The sequence below is a fragment of the Myotis myotis genome, unplaced genomic scaffold (assembly GCF_014108235.1).
Source record: "Myotis myotis isolate mMyoMyo1 unplaced genomic scaffold, mMyoMyo1.p scaffold_m19_p_3, whole genome shotgun sequence".
NCBI classification, from domain to species: domain Eukaryota; kingdom Metazoa; phylum Chordata; class Mammalia; order Chiroptera; family Vespertilionidae; genus Myotis; species Myotis myotis.
The window spans coordinates 5,943,589-5,959,127 of NW_023416335.1; the positions used below are offsets into that span (position 1 = coordinate 5,943,589).

General features: G+C 53.7%; 1 protein-coding gene across 1 annotated transcript in view; it reads right to left on the minus strand.

Annotated features, from left to right (window-relative positions):
• Positions 1-15,539, minus strand: part of ENPP6 (ectonucleotide pyrophosphatase/phosphodiesterase 6) — a 73,686-nt gene that overhangs the window by 10,363 nt on the left and 47,784 nt on the right. Inside the window, exons 3-6 of the mRNA XM_036301576.1 lie at positions 14,765-14,876; positions 5,685-5,826; positions 4,428-4,607; positions 1,400-1,537 (exon numbers count right to left, since the gene is read on the minus strand). Coding sequence (XP_036157469.1) covers positions 1,400-1,537; positions 4,428-4,607; positions 5,685-5,826; positions 14,765-14,876 — 572 coding nt within the window. The remainder of the gene's footprint in view (positions 1-1,399; positions 1,538-4,427; positions 4,608-5,684; positions 5,827-14,764; positions 14,877-15,539) is intronic.

The window sequence follows — 15,539 nt, forward strand, 5'->3', positions numbered from 1 at the left end:
GTGGGGGGTCGGGGGTGGGGGCAGGAAGCAAGCTGTGGGGGGGCTGTGTGGGGTGGAGCTAGGTCAGCAGTCGCACTGAGAAGCTGTGCGGTGCTGAGGGACAAATTAAACCTGCTTCCCCATCTGTATCTTTTTCAGTGACAGCACTCTAAGCCAGCGCTCGCCAACCTTTCGGACCTCACAGACCACCCGTGGTCCAGACCACTGGTTGGCAACCACTGCTCTAAGAGACCATTAAAAAAACCTGACTCCGTTAAGTCTTCCTGTTAGAGCAGCCACCTGCTTCGAGTCTGCAAAACTTAAGCTGGTGGCAAAAAGTTGGTATTTATACGGGAAAGGCGTTTGTGCCAAGGAAGCAAAACCATGCATGTTTGCGGCATGCGGCTGCAGGGAGGAAGGGGGAGGGATTCTATTTTACTGGCCCCCAACCAGCATCGATTTGTCCTGGCTCAGCCGTTTTCCCGATTGTGGCTAAACCAGCAAGAAGATTCCCCTGCCACGGACGCTGGACCCACAGGCCTGAGAAGCCGGGCTAAGGAATGAGAGGGGGCGAGCTGTGCATTAACCCTCCTTGATTACTTGCTTTTAAACACTCAAACGAAATTCTAGAGTTTTCTAACTTGGAAAGTGTCCAGCCCAAGGCCTTTTGCGTGACTCGGGAAGCTGGCTCCATGGGGTCAATGGGCTAGGCACCTACGAGACGGCATGTGTGTTCGACGCGCAGCCCTGGGAAACCCACTCCAGTGAGGCTGCTGGGGCCTCGGGCAATCGCACTCCAGGGAGCTCCAAACGGTGAGCAAGCGGAGAGAAGCACTTGGCTCTTAGAGGAGAGAGCGGGAGGGGCGGTGGGACCCCCTCGGCGGCATTTGAAACGACAAGACGTGGGAAGGCCAGTCTGTGGAGGGCCCCGCTTGGCCTGGGACCGCACCGCTGGCATGTGGGACCAGGTCTGCTCCGTTTCCTGGTGACCAGCCGCTTTCTGTCTGCGAGCGCACAGGGATGACTCAGTCCTCTGGGTGACAGCTCCCTGTCCGGGAACCCCACTGTTCCACACCCAGGCCCCACGTCTGCTCATCTGCATGGTCGATATTGCTGACCACCACACGAGGTCTTTCCGGCAGCTAAAATACTAGTCGTAGGCCTGCCCCTTCAGTGGCCTCCCTTCCGCTCCCTCTAAAAGTCAACAGGAAAAATATCCTCAGGTGAGGATTAACAAAAAATAAATAAACAAATAGAAGTCACCCAACCAAGCCTCTGAGTCTCTAAAGAAGGAAATAGTGTTATGAACGACACCTAAGTGAAAACAAAATCTCTTCCGTGTAAAGGCTGAAGAGCTAGTACCTGTCGTTGTTTGGCAGCATTTGTCTGATGCATAAGTTGTCGGATATTTTCTAATTACCTCAGTTATGAACCATCCTTCATCCGCCAGTAAGGTCAGCGGAGAGACAAACTTCCCTTTCTTGTAGTAGAACCTGCTGGGAATGGCTTCCTTCTCGTAGACAGTCATGTGCTCCACCGTCCGCAGCTTGTTGTAAATCTGCAGAGAAAACCAGGGGTGACTGGGGTTGCATCCTTTGTCGCACGAATGTGAATATTTAATGCACCTGGAGGAGACGGAGGACTTTATAAGACTAAAAAGAAAAAGAAAAAAGAAATTCCTCAAACAGCTGATAGACTTGACTCTGTCAAAAAGAGAAACTTCTATATGTCTCAGAAGACAAGGGGGTTTACCTTGTAAGGCTGGAGATCCACATGCCCATGACCTAGGGGTAAGTGAGAACCCTGGTACATGTGCGCCTGCAGGTCGGTGGAGGGATACGTGCTGCAAACGGGAGCAGCCCAAAAGCCTAGCAACAGTGAGATACCTGGATCGAGGGGTAAATGGCAGTGAAATATTATATAGCAACGAAGAGGAGCGGATTACAGCTACACAGAACACCTGAATTTCAGTCTGAGACACACACACACACACACAAAGCACGTTGCAGAAGAACACAGACAAGAGTTTTCCTATTATAGAAAGTTCAAGTAACTACAAAAACTAATGACCATATTTGGTAAAACTATAAAGAGAATCAGGGAAACGAGCACTCGGAATTGAGGACAGTGGCTTTCTCTGAGGAGGCTGCACGGGTGATGGGGTCTGAGAAGGGCACACAGGAGTCAGTCACGACAGGTAACCATACTGTGCTGTTTCTCAGTGTATTGAATACAAGGTGCCGTCGTAATAGTGTCCTTCACACCTTACACATATTTTATAATAATTTTTGGCATCTACTGAATAACAAGTGAACAAACTACAAAAGCTTATTTATGTCAAAAGGGCTAAAATAAAATTAAAGAGAGAATGAGAAATTGGATCCCACCACGACCAAAGGAAGAGGATTTGTTCTTTGACTTGACCTAGAGCACGTCCTACCTCCACTCGCATCTGAAAAGTGCCAGTTGTCCGCCACTAATTACACTGCGAGTTCCCTGATGACGTGTAAACTCTGTACGCAGGCCCCACATCTAGCAGCAGCTTAACATGCTCCTGGCTAAAACGAAAACCCACTGGCTGACGCTGAGGAACTGACCGCAAACTGGAGTTTATCCACTCGCCTCTGAAATGAATTAGTCCTCGGGCTGTTTGGCAGAGGGTTTCCGATGGCCCCCGTGCGTCGTGATTTCCTTCTTAAGAAAGCCCACGCTTTGGGGAAGTGGATGCATGTGCAGGAAGCGTTTGGAGAAGGGAAACGTCCAAGGACACATCGCGGGCCTCACACACGGTCGTGTGCATCACATGACAGACTGTCACCCAAACATGGCCCCCCCTTGTGAATAATCTACCAACTACGTGAGGCAGCTGCCTCCGCCTAAGCATCCTGGAAGCGGCGCCTCCCTAAGCACCAAGTTGGAGGTGCAGGGAGGGCCGTCTCCGCAAGAAGCAGTCACTGTGGCGCCTGCCCCTGCGTGAGATATTCTCCCCGTTTTGTGTTGAGGGAGCTCATGGGACATTGTGCAAACACGTCTTCCCCTCCTGAGAAAAAGGCCTGTCCGCCGGGGGAGGGGCAGCGCTGGGGAGGGGGGGCTGTGGGCCACTGGTCCCTCAGCCCCACACTTACAGCTCTCAGACTCCGATGGGGTGGGCGGGTGGGGAGAGGGGTCTCTGGGCCAAAGAGAAGAGGCCGCAGTCCACCCCTGCGCTCCATCAATTCCAACAACCCCCCAGCACCCGTTGGCTAGTGTCTCGCTGCTGTGAGCATGGGGGAGGCACCAGGCCCGCCACGGCCTACTCCTGGCACCCACGGCGGGCTCCCCCCTAGGCCGCAGCTGGGCCTCCCCAGGAAGGCGCTCGTCCTGGCCCAGAGCAGCTTCTCTGGGAGCCAGCAGGAGCCCGAAGCTTACGCTGGGAGGCGGCCAGGCCACGTGGGGCCGAGCGGTCACCCGATGGTGCCACCTGCTCCTCCTCATTTTCTCAGGGTGCCTCAGCACCAGGTTCTCCAGATGTAATCGGTGTTGGGGAGAAGGGTAGGCAGAGGCCTGTTATCTCAGGGTGCCAGGTCCCTGGAGGGCAGTGACGGGGGAGCGAGAGGGTGCCACACCTGCACATGTGGAAGCTCAGCCTCACCCTCGCGGGAGCACCCCCTTGGATGGTGGTGATCACAGCCACACTCTTGCGGGAGCACCCCTGGATGGTGGTGATCACAGCCACACTCTTGCGGGAGCACCCCTGGATGGTGGTGATCACAGCCTCACCCTCGCGGGAGCACCCCCTGGATGGTGGTGATCACAGCCTCACCCTCGCGGGAGCACCCCCTGGATGGTGGTGATCACAGCCTCACCCTCGTGGGAGCACCCCCTGGATGGTGGTGATCACAGTGAGTGACACGTGTATTGTCCTTGCAGCGGCCAGCATGCCCCGTGCTTCCAGCAGCCCCGGGCGGAAGCTGAGCTGCGTGGACAGAGGGGCCTGGCTGGGAAGATGCCGGGTTATGACGGAGCTGGATGGGACCCAGCAGAGTGGATCCTGCACTGAGGAGCTGACGCACAGCGCACCCGGCCTCAGCGGCTCATTCGCCTGCTTGTCTCCAGTTCCCTGAGGGACAGTCCGACGGGACTGCCCCCAGAGAAAGAACATCTGCGTGTGCCTCTGACCCTGCCCGGCAGGTGAGCACCGGGCTGGTACAGCAGGCCCGTTGAGGGCTAAACACTCAGCCCGCGAAGCACTGGGCACCCCTTCTCGCCTCCGGTTGCCACTGAAGGTCAGTGCGGTAGGTCCCCGCACGCCCATTTTAGAGAAGAGAAAACAGAGGCAGGGGAGGCTGAAACCGCGATGGAGGTCACCAGCTGCTGCAGGACAAAGATCAAGCAGGAGTGGTGGCCGGACTCTATCCCCTCCCCTCCCTCGTCCACCTCCCTCCCCGTCTTGTGTCTTGTGCTCTTGCCTCAGCGTGTTTCCCGGGAGCTGGCCAGAGGCTCACGAGGGGCCCGCGGTCCTTCACTTGCTGCAGGTCCGCCAGGCTGATGTGCTGCTTCAGCTCAATCACTTTGTCCTTCCAGAAGATGTCGGTCATCCCATGGTCGGAGAAGATGATGACATTGAGCTTGTCCTGCAGCTCCCGCTCCTGTGGGTGGACAAAGGTGGTCATCACAGCAGGGAGAGGGAGAGGGACAGAGAGAGAGAGGGAGGGGAGGGAAGAGAGGGAGTGGGGAGGGAGAGGGAGAGCAAGAGAGGGAAAGGGAGAGAGAGGGAGGGAAAGGGGAGAGGGGGAGAGGGGAAGGGGAGAGGGGGAGGGAAGAGGAGGAGGAGGAGGGAGAGAAAGAGAGGGAAAGGGAGGAGAGTAAGAGAGGGAGAGGGGGAAAGGGAGAGGGAGAGAGGGAAGGGGAGGGGAGGGAGAGGGACAGGTAGAGAGAGAGAGAGGGAGGGGAAGGGGGGAGAGGGAGATGGGAGAGGGGAAGGGAGAGGGAGAGAAAGAGAGGGAAAGGGAGAGGGGAGAAGGGGAGGGAGAAGGGGAGGGGAGGAGGAGGGGGAGAAAGAGAGGGAAAAGGAGAGGGAGCGGGGAGAAGGGGAGGGGGAGGGGAGGGAGGTATTTTAAGCTACACATTGTAGAAGAAAGGACACGTAACCAAGTCTGAATTTCATCATCTAGCCTCCCTCCCTGAAGATAGTTCACACTGGGCAGAAGCACTCTGGGGAGGGGTGGCACCTGAGCCCCATTCCAATGGTGCTAAAGACGGCACATATGGCCTTTCACCCAGCAAAGTGCCCTCACTGCTGTCATCTGTGGCTCTTTCAACTTGCATGGTAACAGAACTGTCCCTCCCCCCTTCACAGATGTGCAAACTACAGCCCAGCCAAGTTCTGAAAAATAATGCCTTGCCTAAAGTCATTCAGCCAGGCCGTGGCAAACGAGGGGCAGAGCCCAGCCGGGCTCCCAGACATCGGCTTTCATGCAGAATAGGCCATCTCACCAGCTGAGCAGGCTGACAATGCCAGTCATTTCCCGCCCCCGGGCCTGGCTGTAAAACAAGGGGTCTCTCGGTCCCAAGGAGGGGTGTGTGAGGAAGATGGACTTCCCACAGCCTGGGGCTGGCCTGTCAGCTTCAACAGCAGGAGAGAAGATGCTGAGGGGTGTGATCGTCAAGGAGACAGATGGAGAGTGACAGGAGGGAGGGCAGCCAGGGGCCTTGCTCTCGGTCACCTGGATCCACTGGGCCATGTACTTGAAGACAGTGTCCACGGCCTTCAGGGCGTCTTTCCTCTGCGGCGACGAGGGGCCGTAGTGGTGGCCCTCCACGTCGATGCGCTCGTGGTATATGGCGGCCAGGTCGGCGCGGCCGTTCCTGGGGGCAGCAGGGGGAGAGTCAGCGCTGAGAGAGGCCCCACCATCTCCACTCTCACCCAGCTCCCAGCCCCTGGGCAGGCATCGGCATTCCCAAACCCGCCCTGAGGGCCGGCAAGGCAGTTGGCTCTAAATGACAAGGCGATATGGGACATGGGAGTACTTGGAATATGGGGGGGGGGGGGGACTCTCTAAAGGACATGATTGTCTAAGCTGTGCTGTGCCTCTGAAACAGGTACAGAATAATATGCAACATAAAAAATAAACAAAAGAATGCAGAATCTATGGTGAAAAATGAACAGGGTGGGATCTGCGGGGAGAAGCAGGAATTCAGCTCCAAGACACACCGGTCCAGCACCTTGGTGACAAGGGTCAGAGGGCATGTGGATGGGCCACTCGTCTCTGGCTGCTGTGGCATTGCCCGTCATGTCCAAAGGGTGGTAGGCGTGGTCACAGGCAGGGATGCTCTGATAGCGCCGCCCCCGCCACCTGCTGGCATGGGGTCGAGGGGGGCAGAAAAATGAGAAGCAACCCTTTAATTAAGGGGGGTCCCATCACTGCTGGGCGGTCGGGAAGCCTCTAACTAAAACCCCAGACTGTGTTTTCACTGATGGGCCAGAGCAAACTTCACCACGGCCCATGTTCAGGGCCTGACATCAGCAGACACTCCGGGACCCTTGTCCTGTGGGGACGCAGGAGGGGTCAGCTCCAGTGGACAAAGAGGGAATCCTGCAGTGACCACACCTCTGTGGGTCCCAGGAAAAATCCCCCCTCTTGGCCAGAGTACTCAGGTAAAACCAAAGCTAGTTAGCCCTCGAGGCTGGGCCAGGAATGACCAGGAACTGGTGATGGAAACTGGAGTCAGGGAGGGAAGAAAAAAGCCTTTACGTGGCGTGTGCCACCCGAGTTTCCTCCTCAGCCCTGGCTCTGCCCAGTACCTCAGAACAACGACGATGGTGCTGATGGTGGTAATAGTAGTAACTGATACAAACTGAAGCAATGGAGAGGAAATGAGAGCTAATTGGTTCGCTTGGACTCTACAAGGGTTAATAATTAACACTCTGGTGGAATGCCTAATTTCTCTTGAAAAGCAGCTTTATTAAATGCACACCACACACACACACACACACACACACACGCACTGTGGCCTGGTCTCTCCTGGTGTGGCCTCTCCACCCTTGGGACATGAGGAATGAAAGGCTAGGTGTCCTCAGAGCCTGCTGTGCCCGGGTCTAGCATCCACAGGGGAAGCTAGTGGCCTCACAGCAGTCCAGACAGAGTGGTTTACGTGACCAGCCCCAGGTCTCAGGGGAGGTGCTGCCTCTTCGGGAAGCTGACCGTGATGCCCGGGCCCCGCCGGGTGGCCCTTCGGGCGCTGACAGGGCACTCCAGGTTCATCTCTGGTTATGATTTTTCATGTTGACTGTAGTTGCCCAAGTATGTGTGTCCTTCTCACTCTCTAAATCGTGAAATTCTTTTGCCCTAGGGGTGGTGACTCACTCTCCTAGCTCTAGCCTAGTATCCAGCACACAGTAGGTGCTTTAAAACTGTCAGTTGAGTGTATAATAATAGTAATTGCTCTATGAATGACAGTTTTCTCTGGGTCAGGTGCTATGTTGAGGGCTTTTATAGACATTATCTTATGTAATCCTCACAACAGCCCTCTAAGGTAGGTATGTATTGAACAAAGAGTTCAATACAGTTGCCAGCATCACACAGCTAGTGAGAGGTGTATGGGACCCAAACCCAGGCGGGACCAACCCCGTCACCCTGAACACAATCACTGAAAACTCTGAAAAATCTCAACAGCCCACAGCACATTCTGCTTAATCCAACTGATCTTGGGGAAACGGTTCTTGTTCTCTTATAAGAATCCCACCAAACCCAAGAAAGCTGATGTGAGACACGGCAAAGGCAGCACCGTGAAACGGAGGCGTTTTCACTTCTCCACGTACAGACTCCAGGCTGCGGCCGGCCACGCCTTCAAAGTCTGGAGCTCCGGTGAGGAGCGTCCCGACCGAAAAGCATGTGGCTACTTTGCAGATGAAGAAACGGACCAAAGAGGATGCTGGGAGTTAGGCAAAGCCTCCCAGATCTGAGACTGGCCCAACCGGGCCTTCTGAGTGTCCACATCCACTTTGTTCACTGCACCGTCCCAGAGAAGGTTCTGGTCCTGTAACCTCGCTGAAGCGCCATTTCTTTGCCATGACCATGCCTCCTTTCTGCCCGTCCACCCCCTTCCTTAGTCATCAAGCCCTTCGGACGTCGGGTTCTGGTCAGCATCACACTGTCTTAAGGACAAAGCCTCAGGCCTGTTGGCCACGCAGAGTTTCCATCAAGCTACAGGTGACATCTGGACTTCCGTTGTGTCCGCCCCAGGCCCACGAGAGCGGAAAGACCCTAGGGACCACCCCTTCATGAAACCAGACAGCACAACGCCATGGCTGACCTCAGGACCTGCTGCAGTGATCAGCTGCCCTGGCCCCACCCGTCAGTAGAGCCCACGACCCTGCCTCCTTCAGCCACCCCGATGAGTGACTCCCCTTCTATACAGCCCTCCCCTGGACGCCGTCGGGGAGCCAGGCCTCTGAGCACGAGGTCACCTGTGAGTCTGGGTGGGCACCATCTCTCAACTAGTAAACTGTAATTTTCTGGGTTGTTCACTTCTGTTCGCATTTGCTTTGGCTTTTATGCACACAAGTGAACGGACCCCTTCTGGTTGGTAACAGTCTCTCTCTTTCTTGTGGTCGGACTTGCCAAGGGGGCCCCACTTAAGGACGCTGTGATGCTCTCCTGCCTGCCCTGAGCTGGGCGTCACAGTTCTGCTTTCAAGGTAAGTGGAATGTTGCTTTCTCTTTTTATTTTTATTTTATATAAAAAAAAATTTATTGATTTTTGAGAGAGAGAGAGAGAAATGTCGGTTTGCTGTTCTACTCATTTATGCATTCATTGGTTGATCTTTGTATTTGCCCTGACCAAGGATCGAACACGCAACCTTAGCACATTGGGACGATGCTCTAACCGACTGACTACCCAGCCGGGGCCACTTTTCTCTTTTTCGAACAAAAATAAATGGGCCCTTCTTTACAAATGCCATGACCACCGTCCTACACAACGGGGACTGGGTTAGGTTGTTATTTAGGTGTTTCCCACAAGTGATGTTGTCACTAGTCACACTCACTAACGTGCGAATGACCAACCCTCACTCCTGCAGCACCTAAGACAGCAGAGAACAAGTCACTGAGATCTCCAAGCGTGTCGGTGGCGGGGGGACTTCTTGCTGGCCCTGATGCATTTTCACTTATTCCTAAATTTGAGGTCCAAGGTCACGACACTGAAGGGCGATGGTGCTTCCTCCACCACCATGCTTGAACGTATGGAACCTTCCAGAAAAGTCATGCCCTCAGATAAGCCTCAGCATGTAGCTGTGCTGTGCACTTGTATAGGCAGCATCCCAGATGTGCGACCTGCACGGTGTGTCCTGTGTGTAGGTGTGCACCCTTCCAAGGTGGGGCTTGTATGAGGGGAACAGTTCCCAACCAGGACACTGTTGCAGTCAAGTTCAATGAAATGCTTTTAGGTCATTTCGTCTTCGACACCTCGCTTCGCCGCAGCAGCCAGGGGGCTGGTTTCTTTTAGGCTATTTGCCATATCCACAAATCTCCATGTGATCAGAAAGCCAGGGCTTCCCTCAGAGGCACCTGATGGCTCTGTGTCAGGAAGCTGTCAACTCCAGATGCCGGCAACACCGGCTGCGGGATGCTTGCGAGTCAGGGATTTATGCACGTGCCTTGCGTGAAGGCTTCGATGCTGGGGTCTCCCTGATTCATTAGGGACCCACGTCTTCCAGGCTGAAGCTCTCGCCTGCTTGCAGTCTAGCTGACAAATTCTTGGTCGCCAGCTGTGTCCCACCTGGGCCTGGGTTCCATCACAGGCCAGCTCATTTGTAACGGAGTGTCGGGTGAGGAGAGATGGGTGGGAATGTCTGCAGGTCCGTTAGTGGCTATTTATGGCTTGAAGGTCCGGGAACGGTGCCAGAGGACATGTGGCCGTCAGCCCAGTTACCTGAGAGCTAAAGGGGCCCCTAGTCCCGGGGTTTCAGGGACACTCAGGTCCCCCATCACCTCAGGATTCTGTCCAGATTTTTTTTCAATGTAAAAAGTTCATAATGTCACATCCATTTTCCTTACTGATGAGGGTCGGAAAGAGAAAGAATTAGGGCGAGAGAAACGGGGGAATTTCAAGGAATGGTGGACGTTACTGACTGTTCACAACAGCAATCCGAAACTTAGAAATAAGGCCAGAAAAGCAGCTGCCTGTCCTTGCGGTGCGGCACAAGGCAGCGTCCGGTAAGCTGGCTCTCGCTCCCCAGACTTAACTATGGATGAGTGCCGACTCCAGAAACGCAGCTGCTAACCTGCTGGAAACTGACGAGATGAAAGTACTTTTGTCTGGTAGAGATTATGGTCTGAAGATCCTCGAAGTTATTAAGCATTTCTGCATCTTACAATAATTGTATCCCATAATTCTCGACCATCCTTTTCCTCGTCCGTGTTTCTTCTGTTCTCCTTTCAACCCGTCTTGTCATCTCCTGGGTCCCTCAGAAAGAAATTAACTTGACCTGCTGCATAATTCTCATACACTCGTGTAGTGAGCACATGGCGAAGTTTCATTAGGAAAATTATGCTTTGATGGGCACCCAGAACTAGACACATCTGGGGTCACATGCAAACCTCCTTCTCACTAACCCGGAGGTCTCTAAACCGCTCTACGCCTCAATTTCCCATCTGAAAAGCCTCCTCAGAGCCTCCTACCTGGGTACTGAGTGAGCTGGTGTTTGTAACGTGCTTGCCACACAGTAAGGGGGAGGCAAAGGGGAGAAACACCCCCATTTCTGTTCCACGCAGACATGTGTCCGGCTGGCATTGCCCTGTGTGTCGAGCAGGGAGGGGACACCAGTGTCTACTGAGCCTGTGTCCCTGCCCCTCTTCCTGGGGCCCCTGGGGAGGAGGGACAATGACCAGGACACTGGAGCTGTCGCCACAGCCTGCCCTCACTGCACCCACGGCCCCTCGTTGTTGATCAACATTTTGAGAGGTCACAGCGGTCAGTCTTCCCAGCCCAGTGGGAGTGTCCAGGCCCCTGCGGGCCTCCAGGCTGGCCTGCCCGCTCACCTGGCTGCTGCCTGCCCGCACCCCGCCCAGCTCCTGGGGCTTGCTGGGCTCCGCATCATACACCTTCCCCCGCCACTAAAGCACGGACATGCTGCAAACAGGACTCCGGCGGATGGATGAAGCAACGTGGATCTCGCCTGCTTTCTTTTTAGACAGGGACGTGGCCATGGGCAGGAGGTGCCCGGGTGTCCCCTTGAGCGGTGTCAAGGCACCAAAGTACCAGCGACCGGGGCTGCGTGTCGCTGAGCGCAGGAGACAGCGAGGAGACCGCCAGGCCCCTGTGCCACCGCCACCCGCACGAGCCCAGGCTAGCAGCGGTGCGTGTGGACGGAGGGCTGAGAAATGCCTGGGAAGCAGATGTCACTCACTCCACACTCAGGAGAGGCCCCGAAAGACAGGGTCCCACACCCCATGGGGAGGACTGGGCTCTGGTCCCAGCGAGTCGAGGAGGCACGCGTTCAGCTGTCAGGAGCAGGCTCCCTTGTAAGGCGTGGGGTGAGGGGGAACACCCAGAGTGCCCACCCGCACGTAGAGCGAGGGTCGCTGGCAATTGAGCTTTGACACAACCCTAGCAGGTGGGTGTTGATGACATCAGTGCTACACGTGCCCCCCCACCCCCACCCCCATGCCGAAGCTGTCCACGTGCAAAGGCAGAACGACAAGAGCATGACTCGGGTCGGTAAAGGGCGATGAGCACTGGAGGTGATGCCCAGGCCAGAAAAGGAAGCCGGGCCAGTGCTTCTACACAGTCACGCAGTGTCTTGGCTGACGTGGGCCCTTCGCTGACAGGCTGTCCCTGGCGGGAGCCCACCTTTAGGACCTTGACCATTTCTCCTGCCTTCTGTCAAGGCCTTATCTCTCCTGTGTCTGTTCCTGCTGCCCCTCAAACTAATAGCAGAGGGAACAGACACTAAATAAGCAGCACTGACCACTGACCGGGAGGCGTGTGTGTGTGTGTGTTTGCACACTCATGTGTGAGAGCTCTAAGTGCTCTTCATATTACAGCTAGGATTTGAGACAAAGCCGGAAAAAAACAGAGGGGAGTATGGGGCTCTAAACACGCTTCGTCATTTGGGGCTGATGGCAAGGTAAATACTTATACATTTTGCCTGAACACACGCACCAAGAGAATTGATGATTCCTTTGAGTCACACTCTCGCATGAATGAGCTGCAACTTGCGAAGTCATCTTGATTGTTCTAGACCAGTGGTTCTCAACTTTCCTAACGCCGCGACCCTTTAATACAGTTCCTCATGTTGTGGTGACCCCCAACCATAAAATTATTTTCGCTGCTACTTCATAACTGTAATTTTGCTACTGTTATGAATCGTCATGTAAATATCTGATATGCAGGATGTATTTTCATTGTTACAAATTCAACATAATGAAAGCATAATGATTAATCACAAAAACAATATGTAATTATATATGTGTTTTCCGATGGTCTTAGGCGACCCCTGTGAAAGGGTGGTTCGACCCCCAAAGGGGTCGCGACCCACAGGTTGAGAACCGCTGTTCTAGCTGGGACAAATGTTGGCTCACCACTGTCGGTCCTTTGTTCTGCTTTGTGAGCAGGAAACGAGATGTGTCCTAGTAGTGCGGAGACTGGTTGAAAGAGGTTTCCCCTTTTTCTTTGGGGGGGAGACTAAGTCATCCTACTGTCTTCCGAGGGCAGTAAGCATCACCTGGCCGATTACCCCTCTCCCCCGCCCCCTGCTTTTGTTTCCTCTCTCTCAGGTCAAGTCCTGACTAGTTTGGGGACAGTAGATCCCACTCTCCACCCCTATACAGGGGGCCATTTCGGTGGCCCTGTTCGATGCTGCAGTATGAGGAGCCCACATGGCAATTGCACTGGCCTGGCCCCATCCTGCTCTGGCCTTCGCCACCCGGCGCCAGGGCATCCTTCACGCGGCGGCCATGGGAACGCCATGCCCTGGAGGCCAAGGCCGTCTACAGAGACGCCTGCAGTGCTGGGCAATGTGTTAGCCCAGAATCACCATGTGGAGGCCTCGCTTGGGGCCACTTTCCTGGGCCTCCAGTTCTTTGCAGTGTTTTCTCTCTACAGGAGCCCAGCGCCTTTCTAAACACACGCACACACACACACACGTGCACACACATCACTGCCACCGCCAGCACCACCACTACCCACAACAACAAAACACCATCCTCCCCATCGCCGAACGCTGTGCTCCACGGTAAAGCTGTGCCTCCCGGGTGCCATAGCTGTGCCATGATGCCTGGAAACGAAAAAAGGAAAACTTCCCTAGAAACAGGAAGCGGAAACACACTTCTCTAGGAACAGAGCACTGTCCCTCCAGCAGCAGGTGGGCCTCGGGCCAGCGTGCAGGCCAGCGCTGAGCTGGGATTCCCGTAGCTGTGTGTGCGGCGCTTCTCTACCTGTGAGTCCCTGGGCGGTGTACAGTGGGACACCATTCAGCTGTCAAGACAAGATAGATGCAAAAAAGATCCCACTGCCAAACAGTGTTGCATAACTGGGAGGTGTTTGTGTGACAACTATGTTCCACATTTTCATATTTGGCAAGGTGGCAGGCTGTAGGGAGCGCTAGCATTTGTGCGTGCTGGAAACAGCCTCATGCAGACATAGACCCATCGAAAGTTCCAGCTCATCTGCTACGCCTGCCGCGCCGTTCTGCTTTGTTTGCACAAACGAGGCTGCCACACAACATTCCAGTTCGTCGTGCGGGTGGTGTTCCAGCACTTGTGGGCAAGGAAAGACCGCAGAGTAGGCAGGAGGCAGATCACAGAGCACATCCCAGTTACAAATCATGTGGAGAATATTGACTTACAGGGGACTTCCTCCAAACCCTGTCTCCACTCCCCTCCACCACCACCCCCTCAAATACCCTAAAATTTTAATTTGTTCCTTCTCAGCTTTTAAGTATTTTAAATCTATTTTCTCTCCAACCTGTCAATCAGAGCCTAAACCCTTATGTGCCCAGAGTTCCCTCTTGATAGACTTTCGTGGAAGTGGAATCACTCTAAGAGACAGCAAAGGCTAGCCTGTTGTCTCCTCCTTTCAGCTCCGTGGGGGTCACTGCTGCTCCCCATGATGCCTGCGGTGCAGGTGGCAAGAATGGGATTCATGCTTGGCCAACGCTATCTGAGGCCCGTTCATGTGGCCAGTGCCTATGGCTTGAAGGCTCTTGGGAGCTGCCCTGCATGGAAGTCCTTCCATGGTCTCCACTCTGAATACTATGGGTCTTGTGCCTTGACCTGCCCAGGAGGCCCCCTCAGTAGCCACGGTGACCCCAGGTCCAGCCCTAGAAACATAAGAGCCCCAACATCCTCAGCTTCTTGGTGGCTAATTTTTCATGGAGATCACCCCACCTGGCTACCCATCTTGATGTCACATCCAGGGATTTCTGAGACTGACTTGAGGCTTTGTCCTGACTTGCCTTGTAGGTCACATTCCCTGACAGACTCGCATGTGCTATTACTAATTTTTGCATTTTCCAAACTGCGTGTTATGGTTTCATGGGAGAGAAGAAAATAAAGCTCTATCTTCTGATGTGCTCATTGCTTTGTACATTTCCAAGAAGAGGGTAGGGCCATTTTCCAGACCTATTTCACGACAGATCCTCCCTTTTGGCCGAATACATGTTGATATCTTCTGAGATACAAGCATTCACCAAATCACGGCCTACATTCCACCTACACCAAGCCTTCTGAATTCACGTTAGCATTTATCTTTGGTCCCGGAAACCAGGAAGAACAAGGGTATGGCTAAGAACCTGGGGCACTTACTTGAAGGAGTCGAGAGCATCGCTGACTGCGTTGGCAAAATTGATATCCGTCGGGGAAGTTTTATATTCCAGGCAGTAGGTGGGTCTGACACCAAGAATCTCCACCTCACAGCCTAAGAAGGAAAGAGATGGTAAATGGTTACTTTCTTCAATGGCTGAGGTAGGGTGATGAGCCTATTTCAGGACGGAGGCTCCATTAGTTAAAAAAAAAAAAAATTGTTGTTGTTCATTTTCAAGAAATAAAAGAACTTATTGCTGATAAGTGGCATAGTTAACTGTAATTTTGTTTAACTGGAGCAAAAATTCTCAAATGTCATTCCCATGCAACACCAGTGTCCCCTGACAGGGACTAGCAAAAATTGGTTAATAACTGTCTTTCTCAATTCCCACATTTGAAACAAAAAATTAATTAGTACATAGAAATGTCTCCATTAAAACATTTTTCCTGTAGAGTTTTTCATAACCACTAATTCTTCTCTTGTACTATTGCCTATTCTAGAATCAGGTATTAGGTACTATCTGATTAGTCCAGGAATAATAAAATAAGCATTCCACTAGTCTGACTGGACTTAGAGGGACTGCACTAGATTAGCAAGCCTAAAAATCACTGAGCGATAGCAAGGACTCGGAGCCGTGACCTTGCCTCTCCCCAAATGAAGCAAAAGAATAAAAGGCATTCAGATGGTAGGGGCTGCTGTGGCCTTAGCTTCTCTGCCCTAGCCCCCTGGGAGGTAGGAGCAGTTGCCCTGAGGAAGAGTCACCCAACCTTCTCAGGA